Genomic DNA, 19,984 nt, shown 5'->3' with positions numbered 1-19,984 from the left:
GGCATTTTACATAAATATCCTACAAAAATACATACATATCATACAAACAATGATTATGATTATAACGTTATTAAGTAGAAAGAAAAGTTCAAGTGAAGTGATTGTCCATGTGATACACAGCACAGTTCACAGTACACACAACAAAATGTTTCCTGTGTTTTTAAGGCGCCCAGGGAGCAGTGTGTGGGGATGGTACTTTGCTCAGTGGCACTTCAGTGGTACCTTGGAGGCTCGGGATTCGAACCGGCAACCTTCTGATTACGGGGCCGCTTCCTTAAAACGCTAGGCCACCACTGAAAAACACTGTTCTGCAGACCTGACCATCAGACAGGAACAAGGCAAGTAGTTATACTACTGAACTACATGACCATTCAAAAGTTTGTCTTTGTTTTTAATATTGTTCATGTATAAATGACTGGTCGCTGATAATGTATGTTAATTATGGAATATCTGCATACATGTAGAGAGGAACTTTATCAGCAACAATTAATCTTGAGTTCCAATGGAATTACATTGTTTTCAATGATAATTAGAATTACCTCACCAAATAAACATTTAGATGACCAAGGTTTGTCAAGCTGTAATTACTATTTCTTTGCTGAAATAATAAAAGAAAAGACTATTTCTTATTAATTTTGAAGTATGTCTATTCAAATTTATTCATGTTTTTGTTGTACCTGGTGGCCAGCACTATGGCAGACATTTTGTATAGTTTGTATCATGACACATGTAAAATATACACAATGCTTATGTTCAGTAGCTTAATTTAAATTGTTGAAAGCTTCTGTATATGTCTGTGTGTACATCCTCCCCGAGCTCGCCTTAGCACACCCGCGTTACAGTTTGACAGGTGTACCGCCCCAGTCAAACTCCCCACCTGCCACTGTCCCTAGGGCGGGTTGCGCCCGGGGGGGTGCCCCATGCCCTTGACTCCAGAAATGAGTAAGCAGTGCAGTGAGTAAGTGAGGAAATGTTAAGAGTAGTGGTATTTCACTGGCGGTCCCGTAGTGCCTCTTATTCTACACCCCTCATGTCTCTTCACAGTGACAGACTAGAGTCAAGCTCAACAGGTCTTCTTTCCCCGCTGATTCCGCCAAGCCCATTCCCTTGGTTATGGTTTCGCTGTATGGTAGATAGGGACAGTGGGAATCTTGTTCATTCATTCATTCGCATCACTAATTAGATGACAAGGCTTTGGCTAGTTTATGTTGGAAAGATGTTTGATTCCGTCCTTTCTAGGTTATCATAGGCTGCCCATCAGTGTTGGCCATCCAGTGATGATAAAATAATCATCATGGATGAACGAGGGGGGAAGGGAGGCAGGGGGGAAAGGGGTAGGTGGGAGACAAAGCCAGCAGAATAGTCCACAGTGCAAGATGGAATTACACGGGGAGGCCAAAGTAACCCAGCTGGGAGGTCTGTGTCATTATTTAGGTTTATTCCAGTGCCAGTGCCCTCCGAACATGGCAAGCATATCGAGGGAGTACAGAAGGGCCCTTCTCGAGACCAGCTTTCCAAGGGCCTTCATCCTCCCTATGGTTACCCAAAGGAGTCGCAACACCAAGCTGTTCTGACTGTGCCATTTTCCCACAGTTTGGGTATTGGTGTAGTCGCGAACCTGCTGTTCAAGGTTCTGGTAGTAAACTAAAAATTTCACTGGCCGCGTTTGTGAGGGAGTGGGAATCAAATTCCCATTGCACAGTGACATTGACTACAATTGCAACGTCCTCTTGCACAAAAATCATGTCTGGCTTACGCAACTTGTTGTTGTGTTAGCCTCTGTTCTTTATGAGTCTCCCAGCCCAACTCTGGCCTTGTCAACACGGATGTAACAGATCTTTTTGTGACGTGCTATCCTCGCAGCTCCTCCTCGCAGTATATGGGAACAGGACTCGTACTTCGAGCTGCACTTCCGGCAGTGCAGCAAGGCCCCCCTTATACCTCGGTTGAGGCTTTCGCGGGTTGGCTACACGTTTGCCCTGAGCTGGAGAGCGGCAATGAAACGAACCAGAGGGTCACCACAGCCACCACCACCGTAACAACTACAGCTTCAGGGATCTTCAAATGGAGCAGTAACATCATAATGGACACGTAATGTAGACCATGACACTGGACTACACTCTGGACTTCTCCAACCCTACAACTTATTTAATTTTTTTTTTGTGTGTAGTTTTTCCACTGGTGCAGAAGGGTCAAGTGTGGGGGGTGTCAACTGTAGGGTTTGTCAAAGCCCATTGAGCCATACTGTATGTGAATTTGGGCTATTAAAGAAATAAATGTTGTTGTTGGATAGTTCACCCTCGGAGGTGGAGTTGAGATGTCTATTTCTGTTACAAGGCTGACTGTGTATAAGGGTCAGTCAGAGCAGGTGTAGTATCTGGTGTGCCCCCTGCTCTTTTCCAAGCCTTGTCATAACCTTCCTGTGCCTTTGACGACTCTTGCAGGGTCCTTGGATTGTGCAACTCTTTGAATTAGTCTTACTTGGATGGATGGGACAGAATCTGCCAAATTCAGGAGACCCATACCGCCGTCTCTTCCCCAGGAGTCTTCTCCAGGAATTTCGCTGTCTCTTCTCCAGGAGTCCATCACATGTCAAAAGTGCAAGACTCAGCCAAGCCTTTACCGCCCACTTGACCAGCCCGTCGAGCCTGGCAAGCCTCACAGATGTTTTGTTTGCGTGATCCGCTCTATGAGTTGATTAGCCTTGGCAGTGCATAGTCATTGAGGATCACCAGTTTCTGAGAGGGCTTCAGTGGTGCCTCATCGATTTGCCGGCTCCATTGCTGCAGCTGACATTTTGTGAATGGCTTGAAATACCTGTCCAAGGCCCTATCCTTACTCCCAGGTATTTCTCTGACTCCTCTGGACCAATCATGTGCAAATCCGCCCTATTGATTGTCCACGGTCAGCAGCTGTTAACCATGTTGTGTGTGGGTGTTAATAAGAAGCCGTGACACTTTTTGGCTTGCACAGTCAAGCCAGTCAACTTGCAGAATTTTTCCAGGATCGACAGATTGTGGGTCATGCCTTCCCAGCCTTTGCTCAAGAGAACAAGATTGTCCGCAAATTCGAGGGCCGCAACCTTCCAGCCTTCTGTTTGAAACCCACAGCCGTGGGTTCGAATGTCGCCAACAAGGGATCTATAGAAAGGTTGAAGAGTAGTGGAGACATTGGGTCGCCTTGCTTGACCCCAGTCTTGATGGTAATGTCTGGGGTCTTCTTGTTACCCACCTCAATCGAGGTGTGGCAACCCTCGTAGGAGTTCTGGATTACTCCAATTACGTGGCTGTCCAGCCCCTGTTGCCTCAGCACATCCACAATGTGGTCGTGCGATACCGAATTGAATGCTTTAGCAATGTTGATGAACACCACTGCTAGGGGTTTCCGTTCCCTTTTGTCTTGCTCCATGATGTACTTGAGAACCATTAAGTTCTCGGAGCAGCCCGGAGATTGGATAAACCCTTGCTGTTTTGAACAAACTATTGTCAGCACTGCCCCCAAGTGTGAAGGACCCCAAACCTCCATATTGAGTGGATGATTCTCACTTCTTCTTGTACACATTGTGTACTTCCGAAGAAGGAATTTGGCATCTATACATTGCCATCTAGGATGAGAGCTGCCAGTTATGCCCTATTCTTGAAATACTGGCACTGGTTTCTTCCAAATAGTGCCCTGCGTCTTGCTCTCTTCTTCATCCACTCGTAGGAAGTGTAGGTCCCACACTCCTTTTCATGCTTCCCCCTCACATAGTGTGTTCTCCTATCACAACGAGAGGCAGTCTTGGAAATTAACTTTGCAGTTACTTTCTCAATGGTTTCCTCAATACACCCACTGCCGTTTACCCAGCTCCTTAGGGCAGCTGCCAGCTCGCCCTCTTCCTCCACTTGAGTTGAACTGTATAGCCCAGCAGTTTCCCTTCTCAGGGAATCCGCTATCTCAGATGGAACCGAGATCACCTTCAGAGCGGTCATCAGGAAAGCAAGATGGTCCGCACCCACAGCTTGCCCGACTTCGGGAGCAGATGATTCGTGCAACTACCTCCTTTTTTCCGCAACTTGGATGTGGCTGTTGTTACCCAGTTCCGCAGCAATGAGCTTATTAATTGTTTTTGTGCCCTTATAGGTCACTTCAAGCTGGCAAAGTGGTGGCCTAGCGGTTAAGGAACGGTCACGTAATCAGAAGGTCCCAATCCACCAAGGTGCCACTGAGCAAAGCACCGTCCCCTACACATTGCTCCCTGGGCACCTGTCATGGCTTCCCACTGCTCACTCAGGGTGATGGGTTAAATGCAGAGGACACATTTCACTGTGTGCACCGTGTGTTGTGCTGCTGTGCATCACAAGTGACAATCACTTCACTTTCACTATTCATGGTGTTACCCTGATTCCTATGGATCTCATCTGGAACCCATATAGACCCACACAGAAAACTGGAGTTCTGTAGATCTTACAGTTGAACTGACATTCTGACATTTGTGGTTTCTGAAATTTGTCTCTTTGGAAAAAAAATTTAAATGAACAAGTTCACGCACGCACACACACAATGTTTAGGGAAAATGCACTAAAGTCACAAGGAAAGGCTAATATCCATACACAACAGGACTGGAGCTGGTTTTGAACTAATCTTCCACTATTTCATCAGACTACACCCTCTGGTAAGGGTTTAAGGCAACAAGGCATTACTGTGCTGGCTAGAGAACCCCATTCAGCACACAGTCAAGCTCAGTAAAGCCACAGATATTTGAATTCTGAAACTAGTGAGTGGTCTTTCACCATTCCACCAACAATTCACCTGGTTACTTCTGTATATCCTAAAAACACAGACGCACAGTAAAACTCACAGCTGCTACACTAACAACACACACTCCACTCCAGCAGCTCTTAAAGAGGCAAAGTCACATTCTCATACAAATGAACATGCTCCTAAAGGCCTGGACCAGACCACATTACCCAGATCCATGTATTCACTGCAAGCCAACTCCACTAAAATGGCTGTGTATTTTAGCAATAGGAGGGTAGAGATGTCCATCTTGCAAAATTATCTTCCATATTGTAATAAGTACATGCTGAATGTAGCTTTCTGGCTATATAATGATGGATGAAAACGGTTCTAGGCATACAGACAAACGCAAGAGTAGCATTGATGCAGGAACTGTTCCTCATATTTACCACCTCTTTTCATTAGAATATACGTGATGCTTCCCCTTTAAATGAACACATCTGCGTAGACTAGACTACGTTTTGCAGCAGAGTGAAGTTTGGCTGGTTCCAGCCACCAGAACTTGAATTCTCTGGTTCTATGGTTTCTCCAGATTTTTGGTGCTTTTAACTTTTACCTAATAGTGGAGTTTTATTCCATCGCTATGGCACACTGTATCCAGTAGATACGATGCAGAGCACCTAACAAATGCAGGCACTCTTTTTGAGTGTCACTCTTTCACCAGTCTGTAGATGTGGTGTTGGGCTCCGTGGTCACTGTTGGATACCTCAAACACACACGCCATGCAGAGCAGCGTCTCCTCTGTGTCTCTGTCACTGATCACCTGCAACCAACAGAAAAGGCGTTATATACACATATAAACACACACACATCCCCACATACACACGCCATGCAGAGCAACATCTTCTATGTGTCCCTGACCAGAGTCCCTCCAGGAATTTGTGAGATCAACTAATCCTTGCAAATTTTGCATGGTTGTGCCATTTTGTCAACTTGCCATAATGTCTGCAAAGAATACATAAAAATACACTAAATTGTTTTTGTGAGTGTGGAGTGGATAACTGCATTTCATCTGTACTTCAAATAGATATTTTACAATGTTTTACGCCAGTATTTCCATCTCTCAAGGTGACTGCTAGAATATTGCACAGTCAACGAGTGTCTGACACAGAAATGCAGCACACATGAAGAAAACATCTAAATATTCAATGCAGACTTTATTCCCCAAAGTCACTACACGTTACTGGCATAATGCACCTCATTGACAATTACTTCCACAGACCTTTTGACAAGTTGAATGGATTTATGCTGATCTTCTCACAGATGTTGTACCAAGCTGGCTTCCTCAAAAAAAGATGCTTGGAGTTCAAGTCAAGAAAGTAAGGGTGGCAACAGTGACGCCAGATTTATGTTCTGGATGGTGGAACCCCTGATGCCACTACAATTCTTTCATAGAGATGGAAGACACACTTTTACCCAACCTATACTTATGCTAACTTGCTAAATATGAACATTAAAAATGCATTTCTTACACCCATGTAGATAAGTGCAGACAAACAAATGCAGCATGTGCCAAGGCATGTTTGGTTTTCCCTTTGCCATCAAAACACATCCTGAAAACAGTGGAACAACAATACAGAGGGCAAACTCAACAAATACATGCCAGGGAAAAAATAATTTATCAACAAATAGTTCAGACCAGCCATCAGAGAGGTGAGAATGTGGCCACAGGAGGGCAATCTCTGAGAGATAGGAAAAAAAAAATCCAAAATAATGTATTAAACTAAATTAATATTAATTCATTTGAATTAAATAAGAATTATTTATCAATTATTATCAATCAGCAAGATTTCTGTCTCCCTATTGTATTTTATACAGGTAAGGAGCAGACATCAACTGGGAGCTTCTCAACTCGTTACCTGTATAAAAGACTCCAGTCCATAGTCCAGTTCATCAACCTATCCAGATTCCAAACTCTACACCATAGTCAAGACCAAAGAGCTTTCAAAGGATGTCAGAGAAAAGACTGTGGATCTACACAAACCTAGAATGGGCTACAAGACCATCGACATTATTTGCAAATGGAAGAACCATAAAATAACTTACAGTCTCAGTCGGTCTGGAGCTCCACGCAAGAAATTTAAATGATAATGACAATGGTATGGAACCAGCCCAAAAGTACTTGGGAAGATCTTTTCAATGATCTCAAGGCAGAAGAATAGTAAACATGAAAACACTACACTCTTTGGCATTAACTCAACTCTCCATCTTTGGAGGAACACCATTCCCACCAAACACGGAGGTGAACACTAGGGCAGCAACTATCGAATATTTTTGGAATCGAATGTTTTTCATCGATTAATCGGAAATCATACTTTTGCGTTTTTAAACAACTCTGTCAATAGTGCGTTATTCAACATGAAAATCCTCTTAGAAAAAGGGGTTTACCCCCTGCTATAGCCCATCTGAGAATAAAGAGAAAAAAAAAGTATAAAAATGTACAAAATAGTATAAAGAAAATATAAACAATTAAAAAACAATTACTAATAAATCCAACTTAAACAATACAGTTCAGTTTCCAGTTGTATCCACATGAGGTATAATGTTTTGGTAGAATGTTTGTCTTTGTGCAATGTTTTGTGCAAAATAGAGAGCAAGAGAGAGAGAGAGAGAGAAAGAGAATTTGTCTTAGTCCATGTGTGTGCAATGCATGTGCAAGCCTGCGCCGCTGTGATGCACTGAGGGGAAGAAAAAAAAAAAAAAAAACATTGCGCAACAAATGCTATAAACTCGCCCAAAAGTAAATCTATATGCTAATTAGGGCTGCATGATTTGAAGAAAATACATATTGCAATTATTGAGATCAATACTGCAATATGCGATTGCGATATGATAAAGGGCACTTGCTTATATATCAATGAAAAGTCACATACAAATTACTAATAGTGAAATGTTTAATTTCAAAGTGAAACATACAAACTACTTATAACAACTTGAAATGCCCAGTGCTTAATACAATATTCTACAAAATTAAATAAATCACAAAAAACTCTGGTAATGCTAAACAACCGTTTTGATTATATTTGGCCATTATAAAATCCTGTATTATAGTTCTTACGTTTAACCAAAACGTTGTTTGGAGGCTGACTTGAACACAGGGATGCATAGCTTTGCTAGCTTAGCTAAGGTTAACATTTATAAACTGAGGTGAATTTCTTTAGGGAAACCTTAAAAGTTTGAGAAGAGTTAACTAAACAGTTAACTAAACAGCTAAGAACAGTCTAATGCAATAGTTAATGCCTAATGCAATAGTTAATGCCTAATGCATTTTTATGCACTTCTCTCCATAGACATGTATATGCTGAATTCGACTGAAGTGAGACTTCAGTCAGCTCGCAAACTTTGAGAGAATGAGTGATATGTTGCCAATTCAATCCATGTACTAATAATTTAAATCGCAGCTTTTTGCGTTCATGTAATCGCACAGACTGACATCGCGATTACGATAGCGATTAGATTAATCATGCAGCTATAATGCTAATGAATGTAGGTTTGTCCATCTGTTGCATTTATTACCACCTAATGTAAGGGGAAGGCGTGTTTTGAGATGTAACCTATCAGTGTGTGTGTGTGTGTGTGTGTGTGTGTGTGTCATGCGGGAAGGATGAATTATATGAGTGAGAGCTCATGCCTTATCATGCCTCATCACTATCGACTCATAACACAAATAATTACAAGTAATGTACGTTCTAAGAAGCACTAATGTTAGTTAGCAATCATAAAAATACGAAACCTTGTAGAAGCTCTGAGTTCGCTTGGAAAAGTGCGGTTCATGTGAGGATTTGTTCAGTTAAGGTTCTGTTGTATTTTAAGTACATTTGTGGTAAGCCAGGTCCGTTTTACAGTGTGTATACACTGCACTACGTTGTCCACCTTACGCAACGTACAATGGTCCCACACTTCAGACATTTTATGCCTTTTACTCACACTGTTATCTTCATTTTCTGCCAATAAATTGCACCTCCTTAAATCTTTGAAATGCGCATCATTTAAAACAGTCCGTGTAAAACAATGATTCCGGTGCTGCACAGCTCCGCACTGCGTAGCTCTTCAGGCGTGATACAATAATAGATAGACTTTGGTGACGAATTAAACGAAGCCTCGAGGCAAAGAATTTTCCTTGAATATTTTTTGAAATCGAATCATTAGGGTTTATTCGAATAATCGTTTCAGCCCTAGTGGACACATTATGCTTTGGGAACAGCACAACTGCACCACAACAAAGGGAGGATGGATGGGGCCATGTGCAGTCAAATCTTGTGTGAAAAACCACAAATCATTAATGACTAATACAGATGTAAAGAGGAGCTGTACAAAATCCCCCCTGAAGTAGGGGAGGATTAAGACCACTCACGGTGGACCACACTAAACAGCGGTGCTTAATCTAGATCTTCTGCTAATCCTAATATGAACATACTTAATTTATCCAGGTGAATGCAAAATAGCCACAATTTAAAAGTTAAGGCATATTACAAGCAGGCATGCCAAAAAAGGGAGCCAAAGATAAATGCAAAATTCTGTTACGTGAAGAAAAAGTGTCAAGATCCAACCTTGAGGAGGGACACTTTCTCAAACCGGCGGAAGCGAGTAATACAGCCCCCACAGGCAACACTAGAAAACCCTCTACCATTAACAGGTTATACAGTCATTTAAACAAGATTTCCATACCAAGATGGATGGAGTATTGTCAGAAATAAAAAAAAAATGTCCAAGATAATATCAAAGAATGCAGCAGACATATCACCAAGGCAGAGCAGCGCATTTCAACGGCTGAAGGCAACATTAACAAGCCGCAGGGCATTGTGGGAAAAACTTCAGAAAACTGTACAATTTCTGAACAGTAAAGTGGACAACCTGGAATGCAGGAGCTGTCGCAACAACATGTGTATCCTTGGTGTACCTGAGAAAGATGAAGGCACAGAAACATGCGTGTTCATGAAGTAATGGATCTCGGACAAGTTGAACATAGTCCCACTTCCACGCTGGACAATAACCAGCCAAAAAGTATTTAAAAACTTTTATTAAATCCTTAATCCAGAATATAATAATGATTCCTAGACAAACTTAAGATTCCTAATATTTATGAGGGAAACAAGCAGGGTGGCCTGGATAAGCATCTAAGTACAGATGAGATATTAGAGGCCATAGCTGCATTGAAGTTGGGAAAAACAGCAGGACCAGATGGTCTTCCAATTGATTAATTGATTATTCCTCTTTACTAGGGGTGTAACAATATATTGCAGTACAATATTTCGCGATGCTAAAATGTTACGATACGTAGCATAGAGTGTTGGCGATACATTTGCGATATGACGGCAGTTTAATCCTATTGGTTGACCTACTCTGCAACAGCGTTGCGTGTGCTTTCATCGCAGCCGCAGAAATCGCTTGAACATTAGTAGGTCAACATGAGTTCGGCTGAAAATGAAATTGAAGATGCCCCGTCTTCTTATAAGTCCATTGTCTGGTTTTCCAGTCACGCGACAGGACGACGGTAAATAAATTAGACAAAACACAAACTGTTTGTAAACACTAAAACAAGGATGCCAAACACAGCATCAAACACTTCGAATATGATGTGCCATTTAACAACAACAATCTCCTGCATCACAACAACAAACTCCTGCAAACTCCTGCGACAAAAAGGGTTAGGGTACTGGAGCCCATATTCCGTCACGCCCGCACTTCAGTCAAGAGGTAGTTCCAGCGCTGTACCGTGAAGCTAAGGCAAAGGCGATCGATGGTCTGAACAAAGCAGAGAATGTGGCAATTACAACTCGCGGGCTTGTCAGAGCTATAATCACGGCGCATATTATTACCACGGAGTGGGAAATGAAAAGACTCGCCCGCTTTTTGAGTCGCACACTGGGTCTAACATAGTTGAAGTTTTACAAGAGTGGGAGCTTGATGGAGCTCCTCATAGTACTGCAGTTGTTACTGACAATGCACGCAACATGGAGGCGGCAGTGAGAGAAGCCGGGTTGTCACTGCATATTAAGTGTTTCAATCTGTTATTTAAACTTTTGTTCAAAATATCGTGATACATATCTCGTCTCGTGAACCCAGTATCGAGATACGTACCGTATCATGACCTGGGCATATCGTTACACCCATACTCTTTACAAGATGTACATAGAATATTTGGAGAATGCTTATTTGCCCCCTTCAATTAGAGAATATTTGATTATTCTGCCCCCAAAACCAAGTAAATCTAACACAAAATACAAAAACGTGTGACCTATAAGTTTAATAAACTGATACAAAAATTAGCTAGAAGGAGTGCTTCCTGACATTGTAGAGGTATGATCAAAATGGGTTTATAAAAAGAAGACGGGTTTCTCAATGTAACACGTGTGCTCAAAATTCTATTCAATGAAAAGGGAGAACAGGACACTGCTCTTCTTTTGCTGGGCGTGGAAAAGGCCTTCAATAGGGTTGAATGGACCTAACTTCATGACGTTATGTCATGTTATGTGGCAAAAAGGTTTGCTGTGTCTGTCAGTGTAGTGCTAACAGGAGACAGGCCAGTACATCAGGAGACGTGGTGAATGCCTTTGGAGGGCAACAACCCAGTTTGCAGGACCACTACCTCCGACTTTGTGTTGGAGGAACAGGAGAAGCACTGCCAGAACCTGCAAAATTACCTCCAATAGGCAACAAATGTGCATGTGTCTGCTCAAACGGTCAGAAACAGACTCCATTAGGGTGGTATGAGGGCTTGGCATCCACAGGTGGGGGTTATGCTAACAGCCCAGCACGTTTGGCATTTGCCAATGAAAACCAAGCTTGCCCTGTACTCTTCACAAGAGGTTCACACTGTGCACATGTGAGCCTGGAGATGCCATGGAGAATGTTCTGCTGCCTGCAACATCCTTCAGCATAACAAGTTTGGCTGTGGCTCAGTAATGGTGTGGGTGGCCCTTCTGTGGGGGCCACACAGCTCAGAGCTTACCAGAGGTAGCCACAAACACATCTCAGGATTCACTGATTTCCCTCAAGATGACTTTGAAGCCTACTTCAACCACCTGGGTCCAGCAGCAGCTTCAGTGTGTGCAGTGACTGATCTAGACATGTTCTGAGATGGATTGGAAGAGAGGTTTCCTGATCTCAGTCTCTTGGCCAGAAGATTCAAAAACATTATTATGAACTCAGATGATGCTAAATGAAGCAACAGTTTTTACAAGCTGGTGTTTCCAGCCAAAGAAGATCAGTCACAAACAACAATCTTCTTGTACCACAGCCAATGCCTTCCCAGTAGAGAGGATTGCAAGGAAGACTCAGAGGAGAACATTGGAGAGATTGAACTGGCTTCAAACATTTCCGATGAAATATGATAATTTCCAATTAAGAAATATGGTGTCAGGAGTTCTCAGGATAATAAGTGTGAAACTTCGTTATGATAAATGTAAACAGAATACAATTTTTGTAGGTTTGTTTTGCAACATTATAGAACAAGAGCCAAAACATCTCAACTTTCACTGCAACTTTTTCAAAAGCCATCAGGCAACAATCAGGCAGAATTTGTGAAATCCTGAAGGGACCGACTGACTGCAGCCCTACCAATAGGATGGTGAAGTTCTCCAGCACACTGTTCATCATGTACTTCTCAGGCAGGTGCTTGAGCTTGTGGATGAAGTTGATCATGTATTCACACATGGGAGAACGTCTGATCCTGTAGATGAAGCGTCCATTCTCAACACATGGATACTCTGTCTGAAGGGTGGAGGTGAGAACAGAATGTTCAGAGAGTTGACGTTTTGAATGCACTCTTATAGTACAATAAGAAGACTTACCTCTACCTTCTCCACCACCTGCTTGCCAAAAGAGCAGACCTTGGTGGAGCAGGTAATGGTCATGTTCTCTGAACTCTCATACTGGCTGCTCACACCATAGAAGGATCCAGTCTCCTCCTGGATACTGCAGTTCAAGTCAGCCTGCAGGACAAAGCAAATGGATTCAATGGATTGAAGTGTTATGGCCTTGTATTAGTTATATGGGTCCTATAGTCCACCGGCTCTAGTCATTGGCGACTCTATAGTTCGAAACGTGAGGATACCGGCACCAGCGAATAAAATCCTGTGTTTTCCTGGAGCCAGAGCGCCCGACATCCGCGCAAATTTAAAATCGCTGGCAAAAAATAACCGCAGGTACTCTAGTATAGCGATTCACGTCGGCGTTAACGACGTCCGGCTACGGCAGTAGGAAATAACTAAAGATAATTTTATAGAGATGCTTGAACTGGCTAAAACGATGTCGGATACAGTAATCTGCTCTGGCCCATTACCGCAGTTTCGGCGTAGCGACGAGACCTGTAGCTGCTCCTCGATATAAATCGCTGGTTGTCGGAGTGGTGACCAAAAAATAAAGTGGGTTTTATTAATAACTGGCCAATATTTAGGGGGAAGCCTGGTCTTTTTGGGCGAGATGGCATCCACCCCAACTGGGCAGGTGCCACTCAGTTGTCTAAAAAATTGGCTCATAGTCTTAGAACCAAAAAACAAAACTGACTCGCCAGAGCCGAGACCAGGCAGCAGACAGACCAGCTAAACAGAGTGTCTGCCATTTGCGTAGAGCCGGCACCCAGCGTGTACAATATTGACACTGTGTCTGTACCTCGCTCTATTAAAACAAGATATTCTACAAGAAACATTAATAAAACTCATAAATATGCTGACACTGTGTCTGTTCCACGGACTGGGCGGGGTGTCTGTTTCGGGAACTTACTACCCGTTACTATCACTCCTTCTGAACCTACCACCAGCACCCCCAACATAAGAATAGGATTATTAAATGTTAGATCCCTTACACCTAAAACGCTCATTGTCAATGAAATGATTACAGATCAGGGGTTCGATGTACTGTGCCTGACCGAAACTTGGTTAAAACAAAATGAATTTGTAGCATTGAACGAGTCTAGTCCTCCTGGATACAGCTATGTACACCAACCTCGCTTAACTGGAAGAGGAGGTGGCGTCGCAGTAATTTATAAGGATAACCTCGGTATTACTCATAAACCCGGACAAGGATTTAACTCTTTTGAGATTCTACATACCAATATAACTCATGTAGTCTCACAAAATAAAAATCCTAAATTCATTCCATTGATTATTATTTATAGACCCCCTGGACCTTATTCTGAGTTTCTTAGTGAATTTACAGATTTTGTCTCCAACTTAGTTGTATCAGTGGATAAAGCCCTAATTGTCGGCGACATTAACATCCACTGTGATAAATTAGAAGACTCACTAAGAACAGCATTCCTGTCTTTATTAGACTCAGTTGGAGTTAACCAACATGTAACAGGACCTACTCACGAAGGTGGTCACACACTCGATCTTGTGTTGACCTTCGGTTTAAATATAGAAGATATAGTTACTCTTCCGCAATCTGAAATGGTCTCAGATCATTTCCTCATCGCTTTTAAAATATGTATCAAACACAACAAACTCAATCCCCCTCGTTATAGAGACAAACGGACAATTACATCAAGTACGGCACAGAGGTTATTAATACCTTACCAGATTTATCAACGCTGATAAACTCACCGTCAGACCCCGCTGAACTTGACCAAGCGACCAAATGTCTAGAATTAACACTGCGTAGTACGTTATATATAGTCGCTCCCCTCAAAAGGAAGATAGTAAGAGATAAAAACTTAATTCCTTGGTATAATGATCACACGCGCTCGCTTAAGAAGACCGACCGGAAATTAGAACGCAAATGGCGTCAAAGTAAATTAAACATATTCCGAATAGCTTGGAAGGAGAGCCTACTTAACTATAAGAAGGCACTTAGCGCGGCTCGATCAACGTATCTGTCCTCGTTAATAGACAAAAACAAAAATAATTCCTGTTTAAAACTATAGCCAAACTAACCAGAAATAAGACAGAAATGGATGCGACCACTCAATATAATCATAGTAGCGATGATTATGAATTTCTTTAATACGAAAATTGTCGCAAGTAGAGAGAAGATTAAAAGCACAACAAATAGCTCCGCCGATATTTCCATGGAAAATAATCTTCTAATAGACCACCGATTAGAACGATTCAACCCTATTAAAGAGCATGAATTAATCAAATTAATCTCATCATCAAATCAATGTACTTGCGCTTTGGATCCGATTCCAACAAGGCTCCTTAAGCAAATAGCACCCAATGTTATAAATTCTATCCTCAAAATTGTTAACTCGTCGCTTAGCACCGGCCACGTACCAAGTTCGTTCAAGGTAGCAGTCATTAGACCCCTGATTAAAAAGCCGGATCTTGATCGCAGTCAGCTTTCAAATTATAGACCGATATCCAACCTTCCGTTCATATCAAAAATCTTAGAAAAAGTTGTAGCCCAGCAGCTGAGCACATACCTAGACTGTAACAATATCCACGAAGTATATCAATCAGGATTTAGACCTCATCATAGCACTGAGACAGCGCTGGTTAAAGTGGTTAATGACCTGCTGTTGGCCTCTGATCAGGGGCGCATCTCGCTGCTTGTCCTGCTTGATCTGAGTGCAGCGTTTGACACTATCGATCACGCTATTCTCCTTGCCAGGTTAGAGAATGTTATCGGGATTAAGGGAAAAGCCCTTGAATGGTTCAGATCATATTTGACCAACCGATATCAGTTTGTGGACATCAATGGTGTTTCGTCTTCACATAGTAAAGTAGAGTTTGGTGTTCCACAAGGTTCTGTCCTAGGTCCGTTACTTTTTTCTCTATACATGTTACCTTTAGGCGACGTCATCCGCAAACACGGTATTAGCTTTCATTGCTACGCTGACGACACACAGCTGTATCTGTCAGCAATGCCAGACCAGAGGCAGCAGCTAAACAAAATAGAGAATTGTCTGAAGGACATTAGACAGTGGATGCTCACCAACTTTCTCCTGTTAAACCCTGACAAGACAGAAGCGCTTGTAATTGGGCCTCAAGCAGCCAGGCATAAACTGGCTGACTACACAATAACCCTGGATAGCCTTTCTATCTTACCGAGTATTGAAGTGAAGGATCTAGGTGTCATCATTGATGCAGGTCTCTCATTCAGTTCGCACGTAGATAATCTCACTAGAATAGCATTCTTTCACCTTAGAAATATTGCGAAAATAAGAAATATCATTTCAATGCATGATGCAGAAAAGTTGGTCTATGCATTTATTACATCAAGGTTAGATTACTGCAATGCATTATTGTCTGGATGCTCTAGTAGGTGCATGAGTAAACTCCAGCTAGTACAGAATGCTGCAGCCAGAGTTCTAACCAGAACCAGGAAATTTGACCACATCACCCCAGTCTTACAATCACTGCACTGGTTACCCATCAAATTTAGGATTGGCTACAAAATCCTACTTTTAATCTATAAAGCTCTAAATGGTCTCGCCCCACAGTACCTGAGTGAACTTTTGGTTCCTTACGAACCGCCACGCCCCCTTCGATCAATGGGTGCGGGGTCACTACTGGTACCAAAGGTGCAGAAGGTCACAGCTGGGAGCAGATCCTTCTCCTATAGAACTCCGCAGTTGTGGAACAGCTTGCCTGTCAGTGTCCGGGATTCAGACACAGTCTCAGTGTTTAAATCCAATCTCAAAACCTATCTGTTTTCACTGGCTTTTTGCTAAAGTCCTAGACACTCATTTCACTTGACTTTGACGCAGTGTCAATTATAAAGGCCAGTTTATCACAGACAAAGTTAAATTCACCAGTTAGGCTGTCCTAGTTAGGGTACCGGGCCACTGTAGCACCAATATACCATTATAACCACATATTTCAGTATCGATCGTACAGTGCAACCGTCTGCCGCTGCTTCTGTTTGTTTTTCTCCGAGACACGGAATCAAGCACCCAGACTACTGGCAGACCCCAGTGAAGAGACCAGCAAATAAATCCTGGTTCCTGACAACTGCTTTACAAGGACAAAACATGAAACAAACCAGAGGGTCACCACAGCCACCACCACCATTACAACTACAGCTTCAGGGATCTTCAAATGGACCAGTAACATCATTACGGACACGTAATCTAGACCATGACACTGAATACATCCTGGACTTCTCCAACCCTACAACCGTAGGACTTATCATTATATCATATCCAACCCTGCACTGACACCATTTGCAGGCTCACTCTACCCTGGAAGGGGGTCCCTCTCTGTATCACTCCTTCCCAAGGTTTCTTCCTTTCTTTTTTTCTCTCTCCTAGAGTTTTTTTGTTTGGAGTTTTTCCTTGTGTGCAGAAGGGTCAAGTGTGGGGGGTGTCAACTGTAGGGCCTGTCAAAGCCCATTGAGACATACTGTATGTGATTTTGGGCTATATAAGAAATAAATGTTGTTGTTGTTGTTATGTATATGCTGTTCTGTAGAGGTGTAAACCTTCACTTGATATTGATACATCATAATGCATGCCATAAATGTTCTACATGGTCATATGATATTTCCAAATTCAAGAGTTAAGATCACTAACACCTGTGTGGACACTTTGATTTGCTACAATGAGCAGAAAGATGGTTGCCTGTATCCACTAGTAACTTTTCAAAACAAAATGTCTAATTTCTGCAGCAACAGAAGGTAAAGAATTGAACTGACACTATTGTTCTACTGTAATACAAATCAACAGTGAATAAGTAAATGTCAGTTTTTCAGTGTTTTATCACTGAAATTAGTTTTCTTTTGATTACAGGCAATCACGTTGAAAGAGAATAATACCAAGATTCTGTTCAAAGCCTCTAATGTCAAGATGAAATTAAATAACATTTGTAATTGTAAACAATTTGATGTAACTACAGACCTGATTTGTGTCATTTAATGTGTCATACCTTGCAATTAACATTACTTTTTTATAATTAATTCAGGTAAAAATTAGTGAACAGTTGCAATGTCAAAACATTTATTCAAATAACAGTGAACAGCAATACTGAGTGTAAAAAATGCAGATGTTATTGTGAGATTTTATTTCAAAACTGAATTCTTTACAGAATTCAACTGAATTAAACTAAACATCCATGTTCACATGACCCTGATGGGACTATTTAGACTGTGTACAGATTGAGAACTGTACACTGTGTGGATGCTTTGATATGCTACAGTGAGCAGAAAAGTGGTCTGTGTTCAGTCCATGCTCCCCTGACTGCAAAAAACGGCAGGAAAATGGCTGGTTCAGACGTCCATGGTGTCAGGTGAGGGCAGACTGAACACAGACAGTTTTCATGCTTATTGTAGAAAATCACTTTCTGACTGAATGCCCTGCACTTGCCATTTGTGTATCTTCATGTGTAGCGTGAAACTCCGATCCGGAGTAGTGCTGTACTCTGTAGATCAGGCCAACACAGTCACTACCGGCACTACTTTTTAACAAGAATTTTTAAACTGCCGGCAGAAAATCACCAAGCAACATCATTATGATATGATTGATTATGTTCTGCACTGCCTCGATGCAATATCGTCCACGTCTGCATCGCGATGCATCAATTACAGTGGGGTAAAAAAGTATTTAGTCAGCCACCAATTGTGCAATTGTGCAACCTCAGTCACACTCCAAACTCCACTATGGCCAAGACCAAAGAGCTGTGTAAGGACACCAGAAACAAAATTGTAGACCTGCACAAGGCTGGGAAGACTGAATCTGCAATAGATAAGCAGCTTGGTGTGAAGAAATCAACTGTGGGAGCAGTATTAGAAAATGGAAGACATACAAGACCACTGTTAATTTCTCTCGATCTGGGGCTCCACGCAACATCTCACCCCGTGGGGTCAAAATGATTACAAGAACGGTGATCAAAAATCCCAGAACCACACGGGGGGACCTAGTGAATGACCCGCAGAGAGCTGGGACAAAGTAACAAAGGCTACAATCAGTAACACACTACGCCGCCAGGGACTCAAATGCTGCAGTGCCAGATGTGTTCCCCTGCTTAAGCCAGTACATGTCCAGGCCCGTCTGAAGTTTGCTAGAGAGCATCTGGATGATCCAGAAGAGAATTGGGAGAATGTGATATGGTCCAATGAAACCAAAATAGATCTTTTTGGTAAAAACTCTACTTGTCGTGGTTGGAGAAGAAAGAATGCGGAGTTGCATCCAAAGAACACCTTACCTACTGTGAAGTATGGGGGTTGTTTTTCTGCAAAAGGACCCGGACGACTGATCCGTGTAAAGGAAAGAATGAATGGGGCCATGTATCGTGAGATTTTAAGTGAAAACCTCCTTCCATCAGCAAGGGCATTGAAGATGAAACATGGCTGGTTCTTTCAGCATGACAATGATCCCAAACAAACCGCCCGGGCCACAAAGGAGTGGCTTCGTAAGAAGCATTTCAAGGTTCTGGAGTGGCCTAGCCAGTCTCCAGATCTCAACCCCATAGAAAATCTTTGGAAGGAGTTATGTGTCTGTGTTACCCAGCGACAGCCCCAAAACATCACTGCTCTAGAGGAGATCTGCATGGAAGAATGGGCCAAAATACCAGCAACAGTGTGTGAAAACCTTGTGAAGACTTACAGAAAACGTTTGACCTCCGTCATTGCCAACAAAGGGTATATAACAAAGTATTGAGATGAACTTTTGTTAGTGACCAAATGCTAATTTTCCACCATAATTTGCAAATACATTTTTTAAAAACCAGAGGATGTGATTTTCTGGATTTTTTTCTCATTTTGTGCCTCATAGTTGAGGTTTACCTATGATGAAAATTACAGGCCTCTCTCATCTTTTTAAGTGGTAGAACCTGCACAATTGGTGACTGACTTTTTTGCCATACTGTATACGATTAATTTCAACACCTGTACTGTACTGTTCCTTCAAACAGAGCAGTAATGAAACATGGACGATGAATGTAGAAGCTTTGAATTTAGAACTTTGTGAGTGTGATTTCTAGCCAGATAAAGCTTTGCTTAAATTTTTCACTTGTCCAGCAATTCTCTGGAGGATGAATCCCATAAATAAAAGAAAATGCCACGTTTTCAAATAAAGTGCAAAGGATTCTGCTATCAAACGACTGGGCAGAACAGAAGCAGACAACAGGAATAACCTGCTAGTCCCAGAAATGAAAATTTCTATCCGAAGTGCCGTTTCAGAGGAACCACAAAGGTTCCCAAGTGAATTTCTGTTTTCCATGTATCCTTTTGGACAGTGAAGCATTTCTTTTCTGAAAACACTGACGTCCCAAATCTCCAACCTGACCTATAACCCCAAATGTGTCATACATAAAACAATATTGGATAA

General features: G+C 42.1%; 1 protein-coding gene across 3 annotated transcripts in view; it reads right to left on the bottom strand.

The window, feature by feature from the left end:
- Positions 1-2,167: 2,167 nt before the first annotated feature.
- The window catches only part of LOC114766108 (transcriptional enhancer factor TEF-1-like), a 41,464-nt gene continuing 23,647 nt past the window's right edge, over positions 2,168-19,984 (bottom strand). For 2 of the 3 annotated variants that reach the window (XM_028956722.1, XM_028956724.1), the window contains 3 exons: positions 12,573-12,713; positions 12,340-12,492; positions 5,409-5,542 (listed from right to left, as the gene is read on the bottom strand). In XM_028956722.1, coding sequence (XP_028812555.1) covers positions 5,429-5,542; positions 12,340-12,492; positions 12,573-12,713 — 408 coding nt within the window. In that variant the 3' untranslated portion in view covers positions 5,409-5,428. Of the gene's footprint in view, positions 5,543-12,339; positions 12,493-12,572; positions 12,714-19,984 lie in introns of all 3 variants that reach the window. The other variant, XM_028956723.1, reaches the window with a different exon arrangement.

This window comes from Denticeps clupeoides, chromosome 16 (genome assembly GCF_900700375.1).
Source record: "Denticeps clupeoides chromosome 16, fDenClu1.1, whole genome shotgun sequence".
Taxonomy (NCBI): domain Eukaryota; kingdom Metazoa; phylum Chordata; class Actinopteri; order Clupeiformes; family Denticipitidae; genus Denticeps; species Denticeps clupeoides.
This window is presented reverse-complemented; position numbering and strand designations above follow the sequence as displayed.